General features: G+C 35.0%; 1 protein-coding gene, 1 non-coding gene and 1 pseudogene across 2 annotated transcripts; 2 read left to right on the top strand and 1 right to left on the bottom strand.

Moving 5' to 3' along the window:
- Window positions 1-343: 343 nt before the first annotated feature.
- Window positions 344-3175, bottom strand: LOC142519762 (uncharacterized). The gene is made up of 2 exons (XM_075622791.1): window positions 1614-3175; window positions 344-1262 (listed from the first exon to the last, which is right to left on the bottom strand). Exons 1-2 carry the CDS (start codon window positions 3173-3175, stop codon window positions 344-346), a joined length of 2481 nt encoding a protein of 826 aa, XP_075478906.1.
- Window positions 3176-6549: 3374 nt separating this feature from the next.
- LOC142519949 (small nucleolar RNA R71) lies at window positions 6550-6655 on the top strand. The gene has a single exon (XR_012813833.1). It is a non-coding gene; the product is annotated as a small nucleolar RNA R71 (small nucleolar RNA).
- Window positions 6656-17163: 10508 nt separating this feature from the next.
- On the top strand, window positions 17164-19821 carry LOC142519761 (receptor-like protein kinase ANXUR2; annotated as a pseudogene).
- Window positions 19822-20275: the final 454 nt, after the last annotated feature.

Raw genomic sequence — 20275 nt, 5'->3', positions numbered from 1 at the left:
TAAAAAATCCATGGAAATATGTTCCCATTTCCATTCTGGAATTTCCAAGGGTTGAAGAAGTCCTCCAGGCCGTTGATGTTCAGCTTTAACTTGTTGACAGACCTGGCATCTAGAGATGTATTCTGCTACATCCTTCTTCATTCCGCTCCACCAGAAATTTTTCTTTAAATCTCTGTACATTTTTGTACTGCCGGGGTGGACCGAAAATTTTGATTTATGTGCTTCAGACATTACTTCCTGTTGAAGATTCTCGATGCTTGGTACACACAATCGTCCTTTCATCCACAGAACTCTCTTCTCGTCTATATGAAGATCTTGTGACTTCTTTTCTTTGATTTGTTCTTTAAGTTTTTTTCAAAGCAGGATCTTGATTCTGTCTTAACTTGATTGTTTCTTGAAGGCATGGTTGTGCAGAAAGTGAAGCTAGGATCACTTTACCCATGTTTTTCCTACTTAAAGCATCAGCTACCTTATTTGCCTTGCCCGGGTGATAGCTTATTGTTAAATCATAATCTTTTAACAATTCAATCCATCTTCTCTGCCTCATGTTCAATTCTTTCTGTGTGAACAAATACTTGAGACTTTGATGATCTGTGAAGATCTCGCATTTGGCGCCATAAAGATAATGCCTCCAAATTTTTAAGGCAAAAACTACCGCAGCTAGTTCGAGGTCGTGAGTAAGATAATTTTTCTCGTACGGCTTCAATTGTCTTGATGCATATGCGATTACTCTTCCTTCTTTCGTGAGTACGCATCCTAAACCCTCTTTTGATGCGTCACTGTAAATGGTAAAGCTTTTGTCCTCAGTGGGTAGAACCAGTACTGGTGTAGATGCAAGCTTTTCCTTGAGCGTTTGGAAGCTCTTTTCACACTCCTCACTCCAGTTAAATTTTGAGTTCTTTTGTGTGAGTTTTGTAAGAGGCGTAGCTATTGAAGAGAAACCTTCAACAAATTTTCGATAGTAACCTGCCAATCCCAGAAAGCTTCGAATTTCAGTTACTGTCTTAGGTCTCGGCCAGCCAGTGATTGCTTCCACCTTTTTAGGGTCCACAGATACTCCTTCTTTTGAAATGATATGGCCTAAGAAAGTCACACTTTTTAGCCAGAATTCGCATTTCTTGAATTTCGCGTATAACTCTTTTTCTCTTAACATCTGAAGAGTCAGTTGAAGATGTGCTTTGTGATCCTCTTCACTTGGGGAATATACGAGAATGTCATCGATAAATACCACCACAAATTTGTCGAGAAATGGCTTGAATACTCTGTTCATGAGATCCATGAAAGCTGCTGGAGCATTTGTCAATCCAAATGGCATTACCGTAAACTCATAATGGCCATATCTTGTTCTGAAAGCTGTCTTTGGAACGTTTTCTGGTTTGACCTTCAGTTGATGATATCCTGTCCTCAAATCAAGCTTGGAAAATACCGTGGCTGCTTTGAGTTGATCGAAAAGATCATCTATCCTTGGAAGAGGATATCTGTTTTTTATTGTGATCTTGTTGAGTTCTCTATAATCGATACACAATCTCATACTTACATCTTTTTTCTTTACAAATAAGACTGGAGCTCCCCAAGGAGAGACACTTGGTCTGATTTGTTTCTTGTCTACCAACTCTTGGAGTTGTTCTTTTAGCTCATTGAGTTCTGCTGGAGCCATTCGATAGGGTGTCTTTGATATTGGTGTAGCACCTGGTACCAAATTAATCTCGAATTCTATCTCACGGTCCGGGACCATTCCAGGTAGCTCTTCTGGAAAGACATCCGAAAATTCTTGTACCACTGGAATATCTTCTATCTTGAGCTCGACTCCTTCTTTTACTTCATTTACCATTGCTAGATAGACTATTTCTCCAGACTTCATGGCTTTCCAGGTTTGAGATGCAGAAAGGAGGGATTTACGTTTCTTAGCCTTGCCATGGTATGTGATTTCTTTTTGGCTTGGAGTTCGGAGTTTGATAATCTTACGCCGACAATCTACTATTGCATGACTCTTGGATAACCAATCCATTCCCAGAATAACGTCGAACTCCACCATGTTGACTTGAATCAATTCAGCGTTGAATGTGTGTTCATTGATATATACTATGCAGTTCCGATGTATCTTATGTGTTTCAATTGTTTTACTGGTGGGAGTAGCAATTCTAAAAGGTTCAACAAGTATCTCTGGTATAAGACCTAACTTCTTAGTGAATCTCTTAGAAATAAATGAATGAGTGGCACCACAGTCAAACAACACATAAGCTGCAATTTTATTGATTATAATGGTACCTGCCACGACATCGTTTGCATCATCTGCCTCTTCTTGAGTTATGACAAACATACGAGCATTGGTCTTATTCTCCTTTGGCTTGTTGGGGGTAGCATTAGTGTTTGACCATGTCATTTTCTTTAATGGTTCAGGACAATTAGCAATTCGGTGTCCCATCTTCCCACAATTGAAGCAAGCACCAGTGTTCCTTCGACATTCTCCAATGTGTCGGTAGTTACATAATGGACACGGTTTTATGCTTGAGAATGTCGTAGTTGAATTGGAAGGAGTTCCCTTGAATGGTCCACTCGATTGGTTTGACCTTTTAACTGGTTGTTTACCTTGAAAAGCTTGTCCAGTGAGAGGTCGTTTATTTTTATTTTCATCTTCTCGTCGCTTGATATCAGTCTCAGCTCTAATGGCTGCTCCCATTAAATCAACAAAACCTGTGGGTTGGTAAACTGCCAGAGCTGATTGGATATGGCTGTTCAGACCACGTTTGAAACGATGCATCTTCAGGATATCATCTGCCATGATGGCAGGAGCATAGGTTCCAAGGGAGTTGAATTTAGAAGTGTACTCCACAACAGACATATCCGGGGTTTGAGTAAAATTCTCGAATTCACTCAACAATTTTAATCTCAACTCTGCTGGATAGTATTGTTTCAAGAATGCTTCTCGAAATCTTTGCCATGTGATTGGTCCGACTTCTGTCATATTTGCTGAGATTGTCTCCCACCATTTGGCCGCCTTTTCTTCTAGGAATGGTGTCACCACCGTCACTTTTAGTTCATTTGGCACTTCAAGCAATTGGAGTTGTGTCTCAATATTCTTGAGCCAGCCTTGACCAACTTCTGGGTCAGGGTTGCCGTCAAACTGTTGGGACTCGGTTCCTCCGAAGAGATTCATAATGGTGTTTGATTCCATTCGGTGGTGTAGGTGGTGGTGGCTGATTAGTGTTGGTATTTAAATGGCTCATTCCTTGGAGGGTTGTTGCCACAATTGTTGCTATGGCCATTAAATCTTCTCTGCTAAGGCCAACTCTTGCTGGTGGTAGTGTATCTTCGTTGTTATTGTTGTTGCAATCATTGTTGCGATTGGCATATCGTGGGTTGCGGTTGCTACGATGGGGTCTCTCTGCCATTTCCTACACGCATGAGAATTTCTAAGAGGTTTGAATAATTATGTACAAAAATATTGAAGATTATCTCAAATATGAAATCAATCAAGGAATAGATCAAATAAACTTTTTATTGATTCCAATGAAAAGGAAAAGCAATACAAATCAAAGTTTTCAGAAGTGCAATGATAAGAAGTAAAAGAAAGGAAATGGATTATCAATCCTTATTACAAATAGTCACGACACTAAATACTCAATCATCTAAAATCTCGCCATCTCCTAGTACTTCATCTTCCATCTGTTTTTCTACCGGTTCTACTTCCGGCTCCAATGCCATAATGATGGCATCCTCAAGATGATGAACATGATTCTGTAATTGTTCATTTTGCATAGTCAAATTCTGCACCGAATTCTGCAGTTCTTGAATGGTTGCCTCATCTTGCTGACGGCGTTGTTTTTCCATTAGCAACATTTGTTGAATATGAGACTGTAGTGCTTGGGATTCCTCTAACATTCGTTGGCGTAATCCATCCATTTCAAGGGCTATTGTTTGGGAAGCCTCTAGTTTGTTCTTGGTCATTTCGTGCTTTTTTTCTTCTGAGTTAAGATAATAAGAAAACCTTTGCACGTCAGCCTGAAGATGATCTTTGATATCTTCTAGTTCTTGTTTTTCCTTCTTCAAGTTTTCATATACCAAATCTTTGGCTAACAATTGATCGTGATATTTTTGTTGTTCCTCGTAAAGTTGCGCTCTAAGATGTGCCATTGCAATTTCGTGGTCGCTAAGGGCGAGTTCACGCATACGTTTGGGTATTTCAGCACGAGTACGGGGAGCCATTTCCTGAAATAAAACAAATGGAAAGGCTTAGAACAAGGAGTTATGATATTCACGATTATTACCAAAAACGGCAAAACGTGATTTTTTTTGGATGCTTCAACAATAGAATTTTGCGATTTTCAAATGTCACGATAAGAATAGTGAATATTGTTCATTGGTAGGAAGTCGCTAGGGTCTTGCCAAAAACTAACTTTGTCAAATTTCCTATGGCAATTTCCCAGCCGGATTATGAACCTGGAGGGCTCTGATACCACTAAAATGTCACATCCCGATACCGGGGTGAGTTGACATCCGGCGTTGTTTTACAATTAATCAATTGTAAATCAACAAGCCTCGTAGTACAGTGTACAACCAAACCAGTCTTTTTCATAAAACATACATTGTCTTTAAAACGTAATCAACTTAACAAACGAGTGCGGAAGCGAACAACGTAAAAATAAAATATAGCCAAATTCCAAAGTATGTCTTGATCAACTGAAACCTTGTTACCATCCCCAAAAATGCATTTGCTCTTCTTCTTCAACTTTTTTTTCATTCTTATCTGGGAGTGAGAGGTGTAAGGGTGAGTATTTTGTGAAATACTCAGCAAGTGGGGGCCGATCGATTACAATAACACAAGGATATACATATATAGATCTTTAACAATTCGAAATTTTCCGTGTCTCAACAAACGTCGGAACAATAAATAGACAAAATGATAGATACGACATAACTTATATATATTTATGTAAATATTAAATGAATTTCATGTCACAATAATTATTCATAACAAAATCAAGACATGATATTAACAATGAGCAAACATAACTTATCATATGCATATATCATATATTATTCGTATTGCACTGTTATTTCATCTTATTATTCATGGTGTTACTGATCAGTCCCCTATATGTAATTCCTCTAAGGGGTGAGGCCATATATCGGTTATTATTACCCACCGCATCAGGGCCATAAACTTGTCATATCTTATCATGTTTTAGGAAAATTTTCCTTTTTACCATTTCTAACTTGAATCATAACAGTGCCTTTAAACATAATTCTTAGAATACACCAATTTGGTGTTTAAGAATATATATTAGAATATAACATGAAACGAAGACAACATAATTTTGAAACGAAAGGAACATGCACTTGAAATTGATTTAAACATGCTTAACAATTTATCGAAACGAAATATTCATATATCAAATCGAAGGAATATATCATGTCGATCGAATTTTCGAAAACATACTTAAATACTTTAAAACATAAGCCCACTTACCGAAAGGTGTTGCAAAATTACGGAAGAAACAAGCTGGAATTTATCGTCTGAAAATCCGTAAATTAGCTAAACTCGTTTGAAATCCGAGCAGTTTTCTTGCCGAAGGGTTTCACAAATTTTGACCGTATGGATGAGGCTGAAATTTTGATATGATGTTTAAAACATATGAAAGTGTAATATGAACGGTGGAGATTAGATTTGAATTAACCGTTGGACTGGAAGTTTCTCTCGAAAATGAACAGAATTTCTAGCTCGAAAATATCACTCAAGAAAAGGTTGATGGTGTTCAAGCTTCATTCATGCTCTAGTTTGAGAGGTTTATGGTGTGTCTTCCCTCATTCTCAACACATCTATTTATAGGTCAGATTGAAGAATAATTCTTATAATTTAATGCATGCTTTAAAATATTTTAATTATTTTAGTCAAAAATTTGGGCACAATTGTTTTTCAATGTTTTGAACTCTTGTTTTTCAATGTTTTGGACTCATGTTTGTCAATGTTTTGAACTCTTGTTTTTCAATGTTTTGGACTCCATAATACCTAATAAATATAATACTAATACTAATAATTAATAATAATAAATCATATTCTTACAGTTTTGACCGCCCCATGAGAAGTTGGGATGTTGCCTCCACCCAGGATTGTATGTGTTCGAATAAGGGTCATTCCTTGGGTGGTTTTGGACTCCCACTTGATTCACCGGTGTCTCATTTAACACGTAGAAGGGATTGCCATCTTGACAGTCTTTCACATAGTGTTCACCTCCACATTTCTCACAGAATATCTCTTGAATACGCATAGCTGTGCCACCCATGTTCAAGCCGTCCAGTTTCCTGTTCAATGCATCAGGTTGTGCAGTAATGGCAGAAAAATCAGTTACCTGATGAACTCCTGCACTTCTCCGCTGGTTGTTCCTGTCAGATTGAGGATGATAACTGCTAGCAGCCATCTCCTCCAACAACTCATATCCTTCTTCCACAGTTTTTCTCAACAAGTTTCCACAAGCAGCAGCATCTATCATAGTACGGTTAGGAGTAAGCAAACCATAATAAAATGTTTGAACGACTAACCCAAGTGGTAATTCGTGATGTGGACATCTTCGTAGTAGATCCTTGAAGCGTTCCCATGCCTCATATAAAGACTCCTGATCGAATTGAGCAAATGTTGTAATGTCTGCCCGCAGCTTCATGGTCTTTGATGGAGGAAAGTATTTAATGAGAAATGCTTTCGCCATATCTTCCCATGTAGTGATCGAACCTACAGGTAAACAATTTAACCATGCTTTAGCTTTATCACGTAAAGAGAAAGGAAACAAACGCAACCTAATAGCATCATCAGAAACTCCATTGAATTTAAAAGTATCGCAAATTTCAAGAAAATCCGCGACGTGCGTGTTTGGGTCATCTACTGCAGTTCCTCCAAATTGGACTGTGTTCTGAATCATCTGGATTATAGCTGGCTTGATTTCAAAGTGATTTGCCCGCACGATAGGCCTCACAATGCTAGGGCGTGCACCCTCCAAAGAAGGCTGGGCATACTCTAGCATCGGTATGCGGCGTGGCATCTCAACTTGTCTATCTTCACGCTGTTCCTCCTCACGTTCTTGCTCGTGTCTCTCCATCAGTTCTTTAAGTCTCTGTTGTTGTCTTCGCCTGCGGAAAGTTCTTTCAATTTCAGGATCAAACTCAAGCTCCATGTCAAGTGACTTTGGCATGCACTAGACAAGATATCTGGAATAAAATATGGAGTTTTAGCTCAAGAAAAATAAAATAATGCTAAAGAAAATAACTAAAAATAAAATTGTAGATTAACAGTCCCCGGCAACGGCGCCAAAAACTCGATCGAGCAAAACTTGCACTGTGGAATCCTCAATAAAAATATAGTTTTATATGCTCAAAAATTAATCGCAAGTGCACGATGTCAAGTAATAGTATAATGTACCGGAATACGAATATCGTTCCACTGAAAACTGTATTTAACAATTATTATTTCCAGTTATTAGATCTTTAGCAACGAAAAGTGATTGTGTGTTTTATTACTACTAAAATCAAATAAACATGCAAAAAAAATTATTCAAAATCAAGTAATGAAATAAAATGTCTAAAATGGTTGAGTAAGATTCAATAAGAAATGAATTTGTTGGGAATATCGGTTCACCTACCCCTCGTTAATTAATTAATTTATTCGATAATGATCATATGCTTCCGACAGGATTTCCTATTCAATTGAGCACACTCTCTCGAGCTATGCCAAACTAATTCTACTCAATGAAGTAATTAAATGTCTTTAATTATTTATCAAGAGTGAATCGCATTTCGATCTATGAAATCCCCTATTTTTCGACCCTTAGGACTATGACTATCGGCGCGTATCCAATTTCATATATCTATGCAAATTGTAGATCCACGGATTATACTGTTCGTTCCTATCACAAGTTATTCTCTCGAACTCACTCGCAATATGAAAACATTGTTAAAGTTAGCTACGCTCTAACAACACGAAGAAAAACAATAGTATAATCAAGAATAAACCAGAAATCGAAATATAAATTAATTAAAACAAAGTTTGGGGTAGGATCCCCTTAAATCCCAACAAATAATGAAGTTTAACTACTAAAATTCATAGCGAAACTAAACAAAACTAAGTTCAAATGATAAAAACTAAATAAGAACTACTAGAGTTGACGAAAATTGCGAAGAAAGATGCCCGGAAGTCGTCAAATCTTCAATCCGAGCGTGAATTCCTATCCAAAGCTTGTGGTGGCTGAAGAATGAAGTCTGAATAATCCAGAAAAACGTCCAACCCTCCTTACCATATTGCCCATATCCAGAACTAAGGAAAGGAATCGTCCAAAACTTTTTCCGAAATTACAGGTGCGTCCGGGCGGACATAAGTTTCCGCCCTGTCCGCCCGGGCGGATGGTCTTCGCAGATCTGGTATTTAATTTTTCCTCGGCCCGCCCGGGCGGATATAAGTTTCCGCCCGGGCGAATGACTTTCGTAAAAATCCCTTTTCTGCATCTTCAAGGCGCCCGGGCGGATGTAAATGTGCGCCCGGGCGGGTGACTTTCGAATTTTCCCTTAAATTTTCATTTTCTTCGCGATTCACCTGTATTTTTACCAACCAAACTCAGGAGCAACAAGAAAATATTAATTATGCTACAATAACACCAAATGCATGAAATATAAATTATAAATGCAACACAATATGACAGAACATGGTACGAAAAACACGTAAAATCCACCTCTATCAATTTTACACAGATAATATAAAATAGATTATTATAAATATTTTTATTTTTGTCCTTATTTTATTAAATAAAAATAAGTAGTATGATTTTATTAATAATTTTATTCGTATTTAATATGACCGTTTATTTATTGTACAGGACGAATAAAATTTTATTATTATTATAATTTTTTTTATTAAAATAGTATACATTTAAATGATTTAAATATTAATTTTTTTTTCTATTTAGTATGAAATCGATTATCATAATTATTTTTATTATTATTAACTTATTAAATGAAAAATATAATTATTTTTATTGATAGTAGTAGTTTAGTCAAATCAAACAAATTTAGCATTATCATCATTATTATTATATTTAATCCTAATAAAAATCAAAACATATGTAAAATAATTTTAGAGTGTATTATTTTATGATATTCCACATTTAGTTATTTAATTGTAATATAAAAAATTTGTTATCACCTTTTTATTTTGTGTGACCTATTGAATTTTTTTTATAGGAATGGACAGTGTGCCGGTGCTTTTATTCGTAGGTGATAAAGTTATTATAGGACATCACATTGTAAAATATAGTACCACTGCGTTGAGGGCAACATGAATACCAAGATCTATTAATTTTCATGAATTGAAGGAAGTAGTGTATCGTCTGACAAATATTGAAAGTTCAAAATTTAACTTAAAATTGTCAACAAAATATTCCTACATGGATAAGTCGCATTGTGTAGAAGTGCATCTTGAAATCAATGATGACAACAATTTACAGTTTATGCTTGATTCTATTAACGAAATGCGATGTATTGAATTGTATATCGAAACGGATTTCATCTAGCATAATGTACATGTTGAGGTTCCTGAATCATACATTCCATGTATAACTGAAGGGTTCAATTCGATGTGATTTAGTGATGAAGCTGGTACTTCTGCTGCTGCATTTTTCAAACCAATAGATGAAAATCGATTTAATTCAAATGATTGGACTGGGGGATGGGATCGGTATATTACTGGCACCGTAGAAGAAAATATTAGCTGGCCGATTTCCACATGAGGATGGGATTCTGGTGCAAGAGGATGGTACTCAGTTGACACAAATCATTCAGGTTTCGATTGTTCACTAAGTGTGCATCCTAGTGGATCGGGTCATGTATTGACACCTGTCGTACCTGATGAACAAAGATCACGTGATTTGTCATTAGATGTTCACCTTGACGCCACCGAAATATTTACTGAACCATATACAACTGCAAGTGAAACAGATGAAGATGAGCATGAAGACGAAAATGCCACATTTGTTGATATTGTTCCATCTCATACCGACACCAGTGATCATATGCATGCATATCCTTTTGAAAGCATTTCAAATCTTGAACACCGACCTGATGCATTACCATTATCTGTCCCGCCTGTCGGTCTATCCTTATATGATGTACCTCAATTTTTTAGTACAATATATGATGAGCAATGCCATAATTCTGTTGGAACTCCATCTGCATCGAATTTGAGTTATTACAACGCAGATAGAGGAGAACTTTGCACGAACATTTTTTTTAAAGATAAAAAGCATTTGATAGCAGCAGTTAAGGACTTTTCGGTTAGAGTTGCTCGACGTGAATATCAAGTTGTGGAGAGTACATAGACTTTATATTATTAAGCATTTGATAGCAGCAGTTAACGACATCATATAATCAATAATAATAATTATTATTATTATTATCATTATTATTATCTATAACAATGTTGTCTAAATAAACAACTACAATATCAATTATCAAAAGAATTATAATATAAAACATTAACTATAAGTAAAAAATAATAAATACATTAAAAATGATATTTTTACAATCTATGAGTTTTGAAAATACCAAGTTATTTTAATAATAAAAGTTTATATACATACACAAATTTAAAATTTTATATTAAAATTTTACCGATATGAAAAATCTAAACACAAGTATTGACAATCTAAATAAAATCGAATAAAAAAGTTAACTTGAGTTAGTTTAATATATTAAATAAAATATAATAAAGTAATTATTCTATCTATTAATGTAATTGATAATTTGAAGATCTACGCAAACAATAATAATAACAAACACGTAATAATTTAAAGATATATACATACTAATAAATATTTGACTGTGTTAAAACACAAACATTTTTTTTTAAAAAAAATATTAGTGTCACACTCTCTCAAAGGGATCAACTTCATTTTTTTTCCCAAAAAAATTTAATTAAGGCATCTGAGGGGGTGGCTTGATTATGTTGTAATAAATTTTCGAATCTATTTTAAACAATTAAATGAATCTAACATTATTCTAGTTAATAATAACGATTGGATAGTGTATTTTATTAAAATATTTAAGAATTTATTTATTATTATTTTTTAAAAAAAATAATAATAAAAATCGTGGTTTTTTAAGACAAACAACTTAACAAAAATATGCATACAAAACATATTATATTTAAAATTAGTATTATCCTAACATATGATTATAGAAAAATTATAAAAATTAAAAATAAGCAAACAACAAACATATAACATTATTGTGGTTCATAATTAGCGGAGAGTGTATTTTTTAAAAAAACAAATATTCAAGCAAAAAAATTTAAAATCAAGCATATGTCAATAATTAATAAGACTCTATTTTTTTTTAAATAATTAAAGGCAATCATATCACTCTAACACACGAATTTTAATTAAAAAATTTTTAACGTCTTCTTTGTAAAATAAAATAAAGATGCAAGCATATGTTAATAATTAATAAAACTGCAGTGGGTGGTCATTCTTTCACGTAAGATGGTTCCTCAACCACAAGAGTCCAGAAATTATTTTTTTAAAAAAAAGTAATCAAGTCACGCCTATTCAATTGGCGTAACTTGCTTTTTTTTAAAAAAAATAAGCAAGTCACGCCCAATTAATTGGCATGACTTGCTTTAAAAAGAAATAATAACTAAATCAAGCCATTTCATTGGATTAAATTTATTAACATTTCCTAAACAAATAAGAATAATAATGATAAGTTTATCATAATAATTGGTTTTGAAATATCTTTACAAAAAATAATAATAATTACAAAAACACATAATAATTATAATTGCAAAAAAATAAAATCAGCATAACACATAAATTATATTTTAACATAAATAATAAATTTTTCTATAAATTTAATTATTAAAATAAATAATTATATTAGTATACATACCTTATATTAGCAGTTGAATCAAAATTTACTTGCAAAAAAAATTCAAATTAAGTCAAAATTAGAGTCAAGCGAGTAAAACAATTACATAAAAAAATTAAGAGAACTTACGAGTAAAGAGACGAAAATGAGAAAAACATAAAACACAACTCTTCATATTATATAAGAAAAGTATGCCGATGTTTCCAATTGGCATGACTTTCTTTTAAAATAAAAAAAATTGGCATCTCGCGTGACTTGCTTTTAATATACTATTTTTTTTAATTTATTTTATTAAATTGTTATATATTTCACTGTAAACAGTTAAAAACCCTCAAATAATGAAGCGTATGGAATCAAATCTCCCGATACTCGGTTTTAACAATCCGAGGATGCAAGAATATAATATTAAAATTCATCATGTCAATTGTTTAATTGGACATTCAACAATTTTTTTCTTTCTGTTTTGAACACAAAAGTATATCAATTAAAATTAATGCAAAATACGATTGCCTTATTTCAAACCACCATGCCCTGAGACAGATGCTTCAGACTTATGGTGAATGATATCTTCCACGAATCTGTGAAGTACATAAAAATTGCATGAACATATTTGCTCAAATAGAGAAGGGTGCAGTATTTAAGAAATATTATTAATTTGTAATTGGGCCAAAAAAAAAACAACAAACTTTTTCTCTCATTATGGCGATATTTTGGTTTGAGTTTTTATCTCAACATTAGCATTTATTTATGTGTGATATTTAATAATGTTCATTATTTTTTCCCTCTACGATAATCATGAAGTCTATTTTCTTTATCTTGAGTTAACTACGTCTCTCTCTGTTTTTTTTTTTGTTTAAATTCCTTCTTTATTTTCAATTTCAAACAAACATTAATATACAGGTTGGATACGTGCGAGAGGCAAGGAAATAAATACCATTTGGACGAGAAAAATGTTCACGGTGACATAGTGTGTAATAATTGACGAAATAGCTAGTTAAGAAGATGACTAATTTGTCGGATCTCTGAATAATTTTTTTTTATCTACATGCATGCCTTATTGATGTTAGTCACCTTTTCTCAGTTCTATAGAAGTATACTTTCTTTAAAAAAAAGGTAGAAAATCAACATTTTATCATAGAATAAGAGTAGAACACACGTGCATCCTCAAAACAGCTGACCAATAATACCAAAGGAAAGAAAAAGTAAATAGAAATCAATGACAATGAAATAATATTGGGTGATTATATGATAAAGATAAGACCAGATGCTACATCAAAAGCAAAGATTGTGCTTGGAAAAGTTAAGATCAAGCATGAGAAATAGTCATGATGGATTTTAACTACATAAAACATGTATCTAAGCTCGTTATGTCGTGGACGTAGGGGTGTCGAAAACGAATCCGACTTTAGTCGACCGGAAAAAATTCCAGGTTAAGTTGGGTGTTTTAGGGTTCGGCTTAGATCGGGTTGGACCCGAAATATGACCCGAAAAAATATGAAGAGTCGGTTTGGATTCAGGTCGACCCGATTGACCTGAAATCTGACCCGAAAAAAAATATTTTTTTCCGTAAATTATGATGCTAGATCAAATAATGCTACCATATATTATTAATAATTATAATGTTGTTATTCGATACATACATTGAAAAGTAAGTTAGTTGAAATTTGTAAATTAAGGTTCATGAAAAGCTGTCGATTTTATTTAACGATTTTATTTAATTTTTGTTTCATATAGGGTGGGAAAAAATATCGAATTTTCGGTATACCGAGATTACCGTACCGAAAAAATTCCAAATTTAACGAATTTTCGGTATACCAAAGGTTTCGGTACGGTAACAATAATGGATTTTTCGGTACGGTATGAAATTTGAAAATTTCGGTATATACCGGAATACCGAAATACCGAAAAATATATACAAAAGTTTTAAAATATATAATATTTTAAACAATAAATTTATAAAAATTTTAAAATGTAAGGTTTTTTTCGGTATAAAACGGTATATACCGATACCATACCGAAATCTTGGTATACCGTACAATTTCGATATAATCGGTATGCTAGTTATATGTACCGAAATTTTCGGTTTACCGACGAAATTTTTCGGTATGATATCTGTAATGCCTGGAATTATATTACGATAATTTGAGATTAATTATCAATAACTTGATAGGATTATTAAGGAACCCTCAGAGATTTGATTTGAATAGCATGTGGTATTATATGATGAACAAGGGAGGCCGAGACCAGAACTTTGGGCGCATGTGCGCCGAGGAGTGGCGCGCACATGCGCGAGCTGCGGGGAAAGAAGAATGCGCGGGCAGAGTTTTGCGCACATATGCGCAGCTTGAGGGTGCGCATATGCGCGAGGGTGTGATTTCCCGGAAGGCAGGACAGAGATTGTGGCGCATGTGCGCGGAATGTGGTGCGCGCATGTGCACGAGCTGCCGAGAAGCCAAGATGCGAGAACAGAACTTTGCGCGCACATGTGCGGGATGAAGTTGCGCATATGCGCGAGAGGTTTTGGACAAAATTCTGGAGGAAGCCACGTACAATTTGCATGCAATATATATATATATAATTGTCATCTTCCTTAACAGTAAAAAGGAAGGAAAAACGAGAATTGCTCAAGAAATTCTCTGAACTTTGTTTTGGTCGTGAGTTTGATTTGTTTATCAGATTTTGAATCCGACTTCAGTACTGTGTTCCTATCGACACAGGCTTCATACGGACGTAAGTTTTATTGTGTTTTGATACGATTTAAAATTATGATATTCATGGAATTGGATATGATTCATATATGGTGTTCTTGAGATACTAGACATCGTAGAATTGAAGTCAGATCGGAGAACAGATTGATTATGGAATTATTATGAATTTCTGATTAGATTGATTGAAAATGAGATAGATTTTTGAATTATCGATTGATTACAGATTGTATTGGATATGAGTTATGATTGGTAATTGATATATGTTGATACTGTATTGACGGGGATATCGAGATTGTGCCGTTATGCCGTTGATTTGAAATAAATTCAGATTTATCAGATACAGTATTGAATTGGGAATAGAATGTTGATAATATTATTCTCGATATGTAATTTCAGATAGACAGAGACAGTCTTGAATCAGAACTTCTATTTCTTCAGACCGAGACTACGAAACGAAGGTATAAGACAATGTTAACCGGGAGATTAACTTGAGTCAGACTAGACTCTAGTTTCCCTTAAAACCACATACTTTATTTTATTGCATTGATGTTTGCAATGTTGTATGCTGTGTCTATTGATTTATAGAAAAGCAGAGTATAGCTGATAGCTATTGAGCGAGAGTCATTGACAGAAGGGTCAGATTGTGACGGAACAGTCACTGGCCCATTGTACATTGTCATAGGATAGCTTTGGCGGACATGCCAAATCTGTGGCGGATATGCCAAGACACTGGATTATTGAAATATATCGATATTGCTTAGGAGTGGATCAACTCCTATTGCTGAAAATCGATATATGTATCAATGTCCAGGAATCGGGATCCCTAGATTTAGAGATGAGTGGAGTCGGAGATGACGAGTCACTAGTTGAGTTACAGTTTTATATCGATTCCTGTTTTCAGATTATATTACATGTTATTGATATCTGTTTCATGCTTTTACATATTGAATATGATTGCATGCTTACATTGATTATACTGGGATTATATTCTCACCGGAGTTATCCGGCTGTTGTCGTGTTTGTATGTGTGCATGACAACAGGTGGGACATGATCAAGGTCGAGAAGATGATGCGAAGAGATCGTGATTAAGTGGAGACTACGGACTTTGATGTTGATAGGGTTTGGATACTAGATGTTTAGTGTTGAAACTTAGTTGGTTTGAATGGTTGTTGTACAATATTTGTACTCTTATACTGATATGTATATGAGTTTGATTCCATTACGTTCCGCATTTAAAAAAAAAATTTAGACCCAGATTAATTAAATTGATCCTATTATTCCCAAAGAATGATTAAGAAGATGATTAGCATCCGGGTCCCCACAACATCGATATGAATTTTCTTATACCGTAATTTTCGATACGGTATACGGTATAGAATTTTCGATACGGTACGGTACGGTATACCACCCCTAGTTGCATACAATGTTTCAATGTTTGACCAGTACAAAAAAAATATAAAAGATCGAGAAGTGGAGCATGAATTAATTAAGTTACTTCTTTTTATGTTTGAGTATCTTTTATTGTATATATATTAATATCATAAATTTTAAAATTTTAAACGTGTAATATTTATTTTGTAAAATATTTGAATTTACTAAACAATTATGAAAAATAAAGCTTAGAAAGAACCGGTCTTTCAGGTCCTGTTGTCATATCCCTTTCTAAATATTTAAACACATGAAACAACATGTATAGCATATTTAGATAAAAAAAAATTTGTCACGCGTTCAAATTAAAATATTTTTATTATGATTATACATTTATATGTTTGAATTTTTATAATTTTATTTTATTATTTTGTTAAATAATAAAATAATGATGATTAAAATCACATCGGGTTGGCATTATATAAATTTTCATCATCAATATTTCTTGTATTATTCGAGATAAAATAGACAAGATATTATAGATATTTCTTTCACAAAATTCTTCAGTGCAACGCACGTGTCCCTATCTAGTTTCATTTAAATAGATATCTTTTGAATAATTTTTATTTAAAGATTGAAAAAAATACTCATAAAAATTTTAGTTAGAAAATAATTAAATCTCTAAATTTTCCTCAAGAATTTAATGCTATCATTGATAAAAACAGGAAAAAAATAGAAGAATATTGTTAATTTTTAGGGGCTTCAATATTTTTCCCGTTTAATCTTTATTATTATTATTATTTTTTTTTGGGTATGAGGGTGTACATCTCCGTTCAAAATCGAAATCAAATTAATTAAAAATATGTTTTCTTTTAAATTTTCAGTTGAAAACTACTGATTAAATTGGTTTAATCCATTTGAGGAGAGATCAAGTGATTATGATGTTTTGAATATATTTACTTTATTTCTGTGACAATCGACTAGACAAAATACATATGCTACTATATTTTCAGAAATGCTTCATTCGAGCTATTGCAATTAATGCCCTTAAAATGGATCTGATAACGAGTTGAATTAATCTTCGGTTACTTTTAGTCATGAAAAATGGATCATTCTCTTAATATCTTTATGTTGTCTTCTTCGTTTGAGTGTTCTCTTGACATATTTATCAGTTTCGATTACGCGATGAACCGTAAAATCAGCAATTTTTTCTCGATCATCATCATAGTTTCTTGTGCCTTGAGCCAAGTTCATTCACAAAACAAGGCCAGCAATGCTTCATCTTCATATACTGATTCATTTGTCTTGGCTTGTGGAGCCATAACTGATGCCACAGACGCCAATGGCAGAAAATGGATCCAAGACATCAAATTTCTCGCTTCTCCTCGTCGGCCGTGGCTCGATCCCAAGACCATTCTTTGCCATCCACATTTCCTTACATGACAGCAAGGATTTTTTATTCTAAAGCCACTTATAGGTTCTCAGTTTCTCCCATGCTTCGCCACTGGATCAGGCTTCACTTTTATCCATCTTGGTACAAGAATCTTGATCAGTCGAATTCGTTTTTCTCGGTTACTGCAGGTGGCTTCACTCTGCTCAGCAATTTTAGTGCTTCCATAACAGCTCAAACTCTAACACAGGCTTACATCGTGAGAGAATTTGCTTTAACAAGGCTTGATTCTGGTGCTCTTGATCTCACTTTCATACCATCTCCTACATATAATGGCTCTTTTGCATTTGTCAATGGCGTTGAGGTCATTTCGATTCCAGAAATCTTCCACCCCATGTCGATGATTGGATTTTCAGACAAAAATATGGAGACAGAATACCACACGTTTCAGACAATGTATCGGTTAAACCTTGGTGGGCAGTACATTCCAGCAAGTAAGGACTCGGGTTTAAACCGGACTTGGTATGATGATTCTCCTTACATATTTGGTGCCGCCTTTGGGGTGACTTCTGAGGCTGATAACAATGTAAGTATCAAGTACCCTTACGACGAATTGAAGTACATTGCGCCATATAACGTATACAGAACAGCACGAAGCATGGGGCCTAATTCGAGTATCAACCAAAACTATAACCTCACATGGGTTTTTCGAATAGATGTTAATTTCACGTACCTTGTGAGGCTACATTTTTGTGAGTTTTACTTTGAAAAGGTGAATCAAAGGGTGTTTAGTGTATTTATTAACAGTCGAATGGCTGAGGAAGTGGTGGATGTGATTGCTTGGGCTAAAGGTAGAGGAGTGCCGGTATACAAAGATTTTGCTGTATATGTCAATGGTAGAACTGGTGACGATCAAATGTTGGTATCTTTGCAACCTAATATAGGAGTGAAACCTGAATACTATGATTCTGTCCTCAAAGGACTCGAAATCTTTAAGTTCAACGACATGAAGGGAAATCTAGCGGGCCTGAATCCGGTGCCACAACTGGTTAAAACCGAGGCCCAGTTAAAACACGGAACTTCCGTTGCAACACCGAAGTTGAGCAATCATGGCAAAATCATAGGTTCTCTTCTAGGTTCACTGGTTGCATTTGGCCTTGTTGTCGGTCTTGTTGTTTTTGTGAAGCAGGCAAAAAGTAGGACAGATGACGCATCATCTAGAATCGGTGGTTGGTTTCCAATCCACGGAAGCTCACATTCGTCTGTGACACGAACCACGAGTAAGAGCAGTCGAAGCAGCAGAATCTCAAATCTTGGCGGCGTCCACTGCAGGCACTTCACCTTAGCAGATCTACGACTTGCAACCGATAATTTTAGCGAGTCTAGTGTAATTGGTTTTGGAGGATTTGGGAAGGTCTACAGGGGATTCATCAATGGGAATACGAAGAAAGTTGCCATCAAGCGAGCGAACCCCTCTTCCCAACAAGGTGTCCATGAATTCTTGAATGAAATCGAATTGCTCTCTAAACTAAGGCACCGGCATTTGGTCTCGTTGATCGGTGCTTGTGAAGAAAACGACGAGATGATACTAGTCTACGATTATATGGGTAATGGGACGCTGCGCGAACATCTTTACAATGGTGAAAATCCCCCCTTAACTTGGAGACAAAGATTGGATATATGCATTGGTGCTGCAAGAGGGATCCACTACCTTCATACGGGTGCAAGGTACACGATCATTCATCGGGACGTAAAGAGCACAAACATTCTTTAGACGAGAACTGGGTTGCCAAGGTTTCGGATTTCGGGCTCTCGAAAACCAGTCCTACCCTCCATCAGACGCTCATAAGCACGATAGTGAAAGGAAGTTTTGGGTACTTGGATCCGGAGTACTTCCGGAGACAGCAGCTGACAGATAAATCAGATGTGTACTCTTTCGGGGTCGTACTTTTCGAAGTGTTGTGTGGAAGGCCAGCCCTTAACCCAAACCTTCCGAAAGAACAAGTTAGTGTAGCAGATTGGGCACTTTCAAATCACAAGAGAGGTATTCTAGAGCAAATTATGGATCAACATATCAGAGGGGAGATCAATCCGGAATGCTTGAAGCACTTCACCGAAACAGCAGCTAAATGCTTATCCGATCACGGCCTTGATCGGCCATCAATGGGATCGGTGCTTCGGAATCTCGAGTATTGTCTTCAACTACGAAATAACCCAGATGGACCACTGGTTGCGGCCGAGCTGAAGAAGGCCAACGACCCAATGCAATGTATGCAAGATTATTAGGTATCGAAGGGAAGGATATGATCTCGGAGGGATCCGAAGATCATCATAGTTCAACTGAATTTTAACTCTAGCTTTGGTGTGTTCAGCTTTGTGATCAGATTCGGGTATTCGGGTAGCTCAGATTGACAGATTCTATCGTTTTTCTCTAGCATTTATGTAAACTTCATCCTCGGCTTGATCCACACATTTGTAAAATATAATATAATTCCTTTCCACTATTTTATTACCTAAATCATTTTTAATTGGCTTAATCTCACATAACTCTTTGCTACAAGTTATTCACGTACAATTTTCAATATATAAATATCATATACTCCCGTTCATGTAGAGGTGTGTGGTTAGCTGAAGTGAGATGCAATGGTCAATCATATTTGATATTTCTTTTTGGTTATATAGTAATTGTAATGCCCTTACGAATGGGTTGGTTGTGTGGTACAATTTTCTTAATTGGTACTTATATGTTGTTTCACCCAACGAGACGGTCATTGCTGTATGCATTTCCGTTTGGGACCGTATCTTTTGGCATAAATTGCTGCTTTGAAATCTCATGTCGTCTTCTAGTTTGCAATATTATATAGGGCACACCAATCAAAATACGGTGATTCATTAGAATTACATACA

The sequence above is a fragment of the Primulina tabacum genome, chromosome 11, assembly GCF_025594145.1.
Source record: "Primulina tabacum isolate GXHZ01 chromosome 11, ASM2559414v2, whole genome shotgun sequence".
Lineage (NCBI taxonomy): Eukaryota > Viridiplantae > Streptophyta > Magnoliopsida > Lamiales > Gesneriaceae > Primulina > Primulina tabacum.
Note: the sequence above shows the minus strand (reverse complement) of the source record. Positions and strands in the feature narration are given on the sequence as shown.

Coding starts and splice junctions, on each gene's coding strand:
- LOC142519762 (XM_075622791.1), bottom strand. CDS start 3,175: ATGGAATCAAACACCATTATGAATCTCTTCGGAGGAACCGAGTCCCAA. Junction 1,263..1,613: donor CTAAAAGAACAACTCCAAGA/GTTGGTAGACAA, acceptor TCTCATGAACAG/AGTATTCAAGCCATTTCTCG.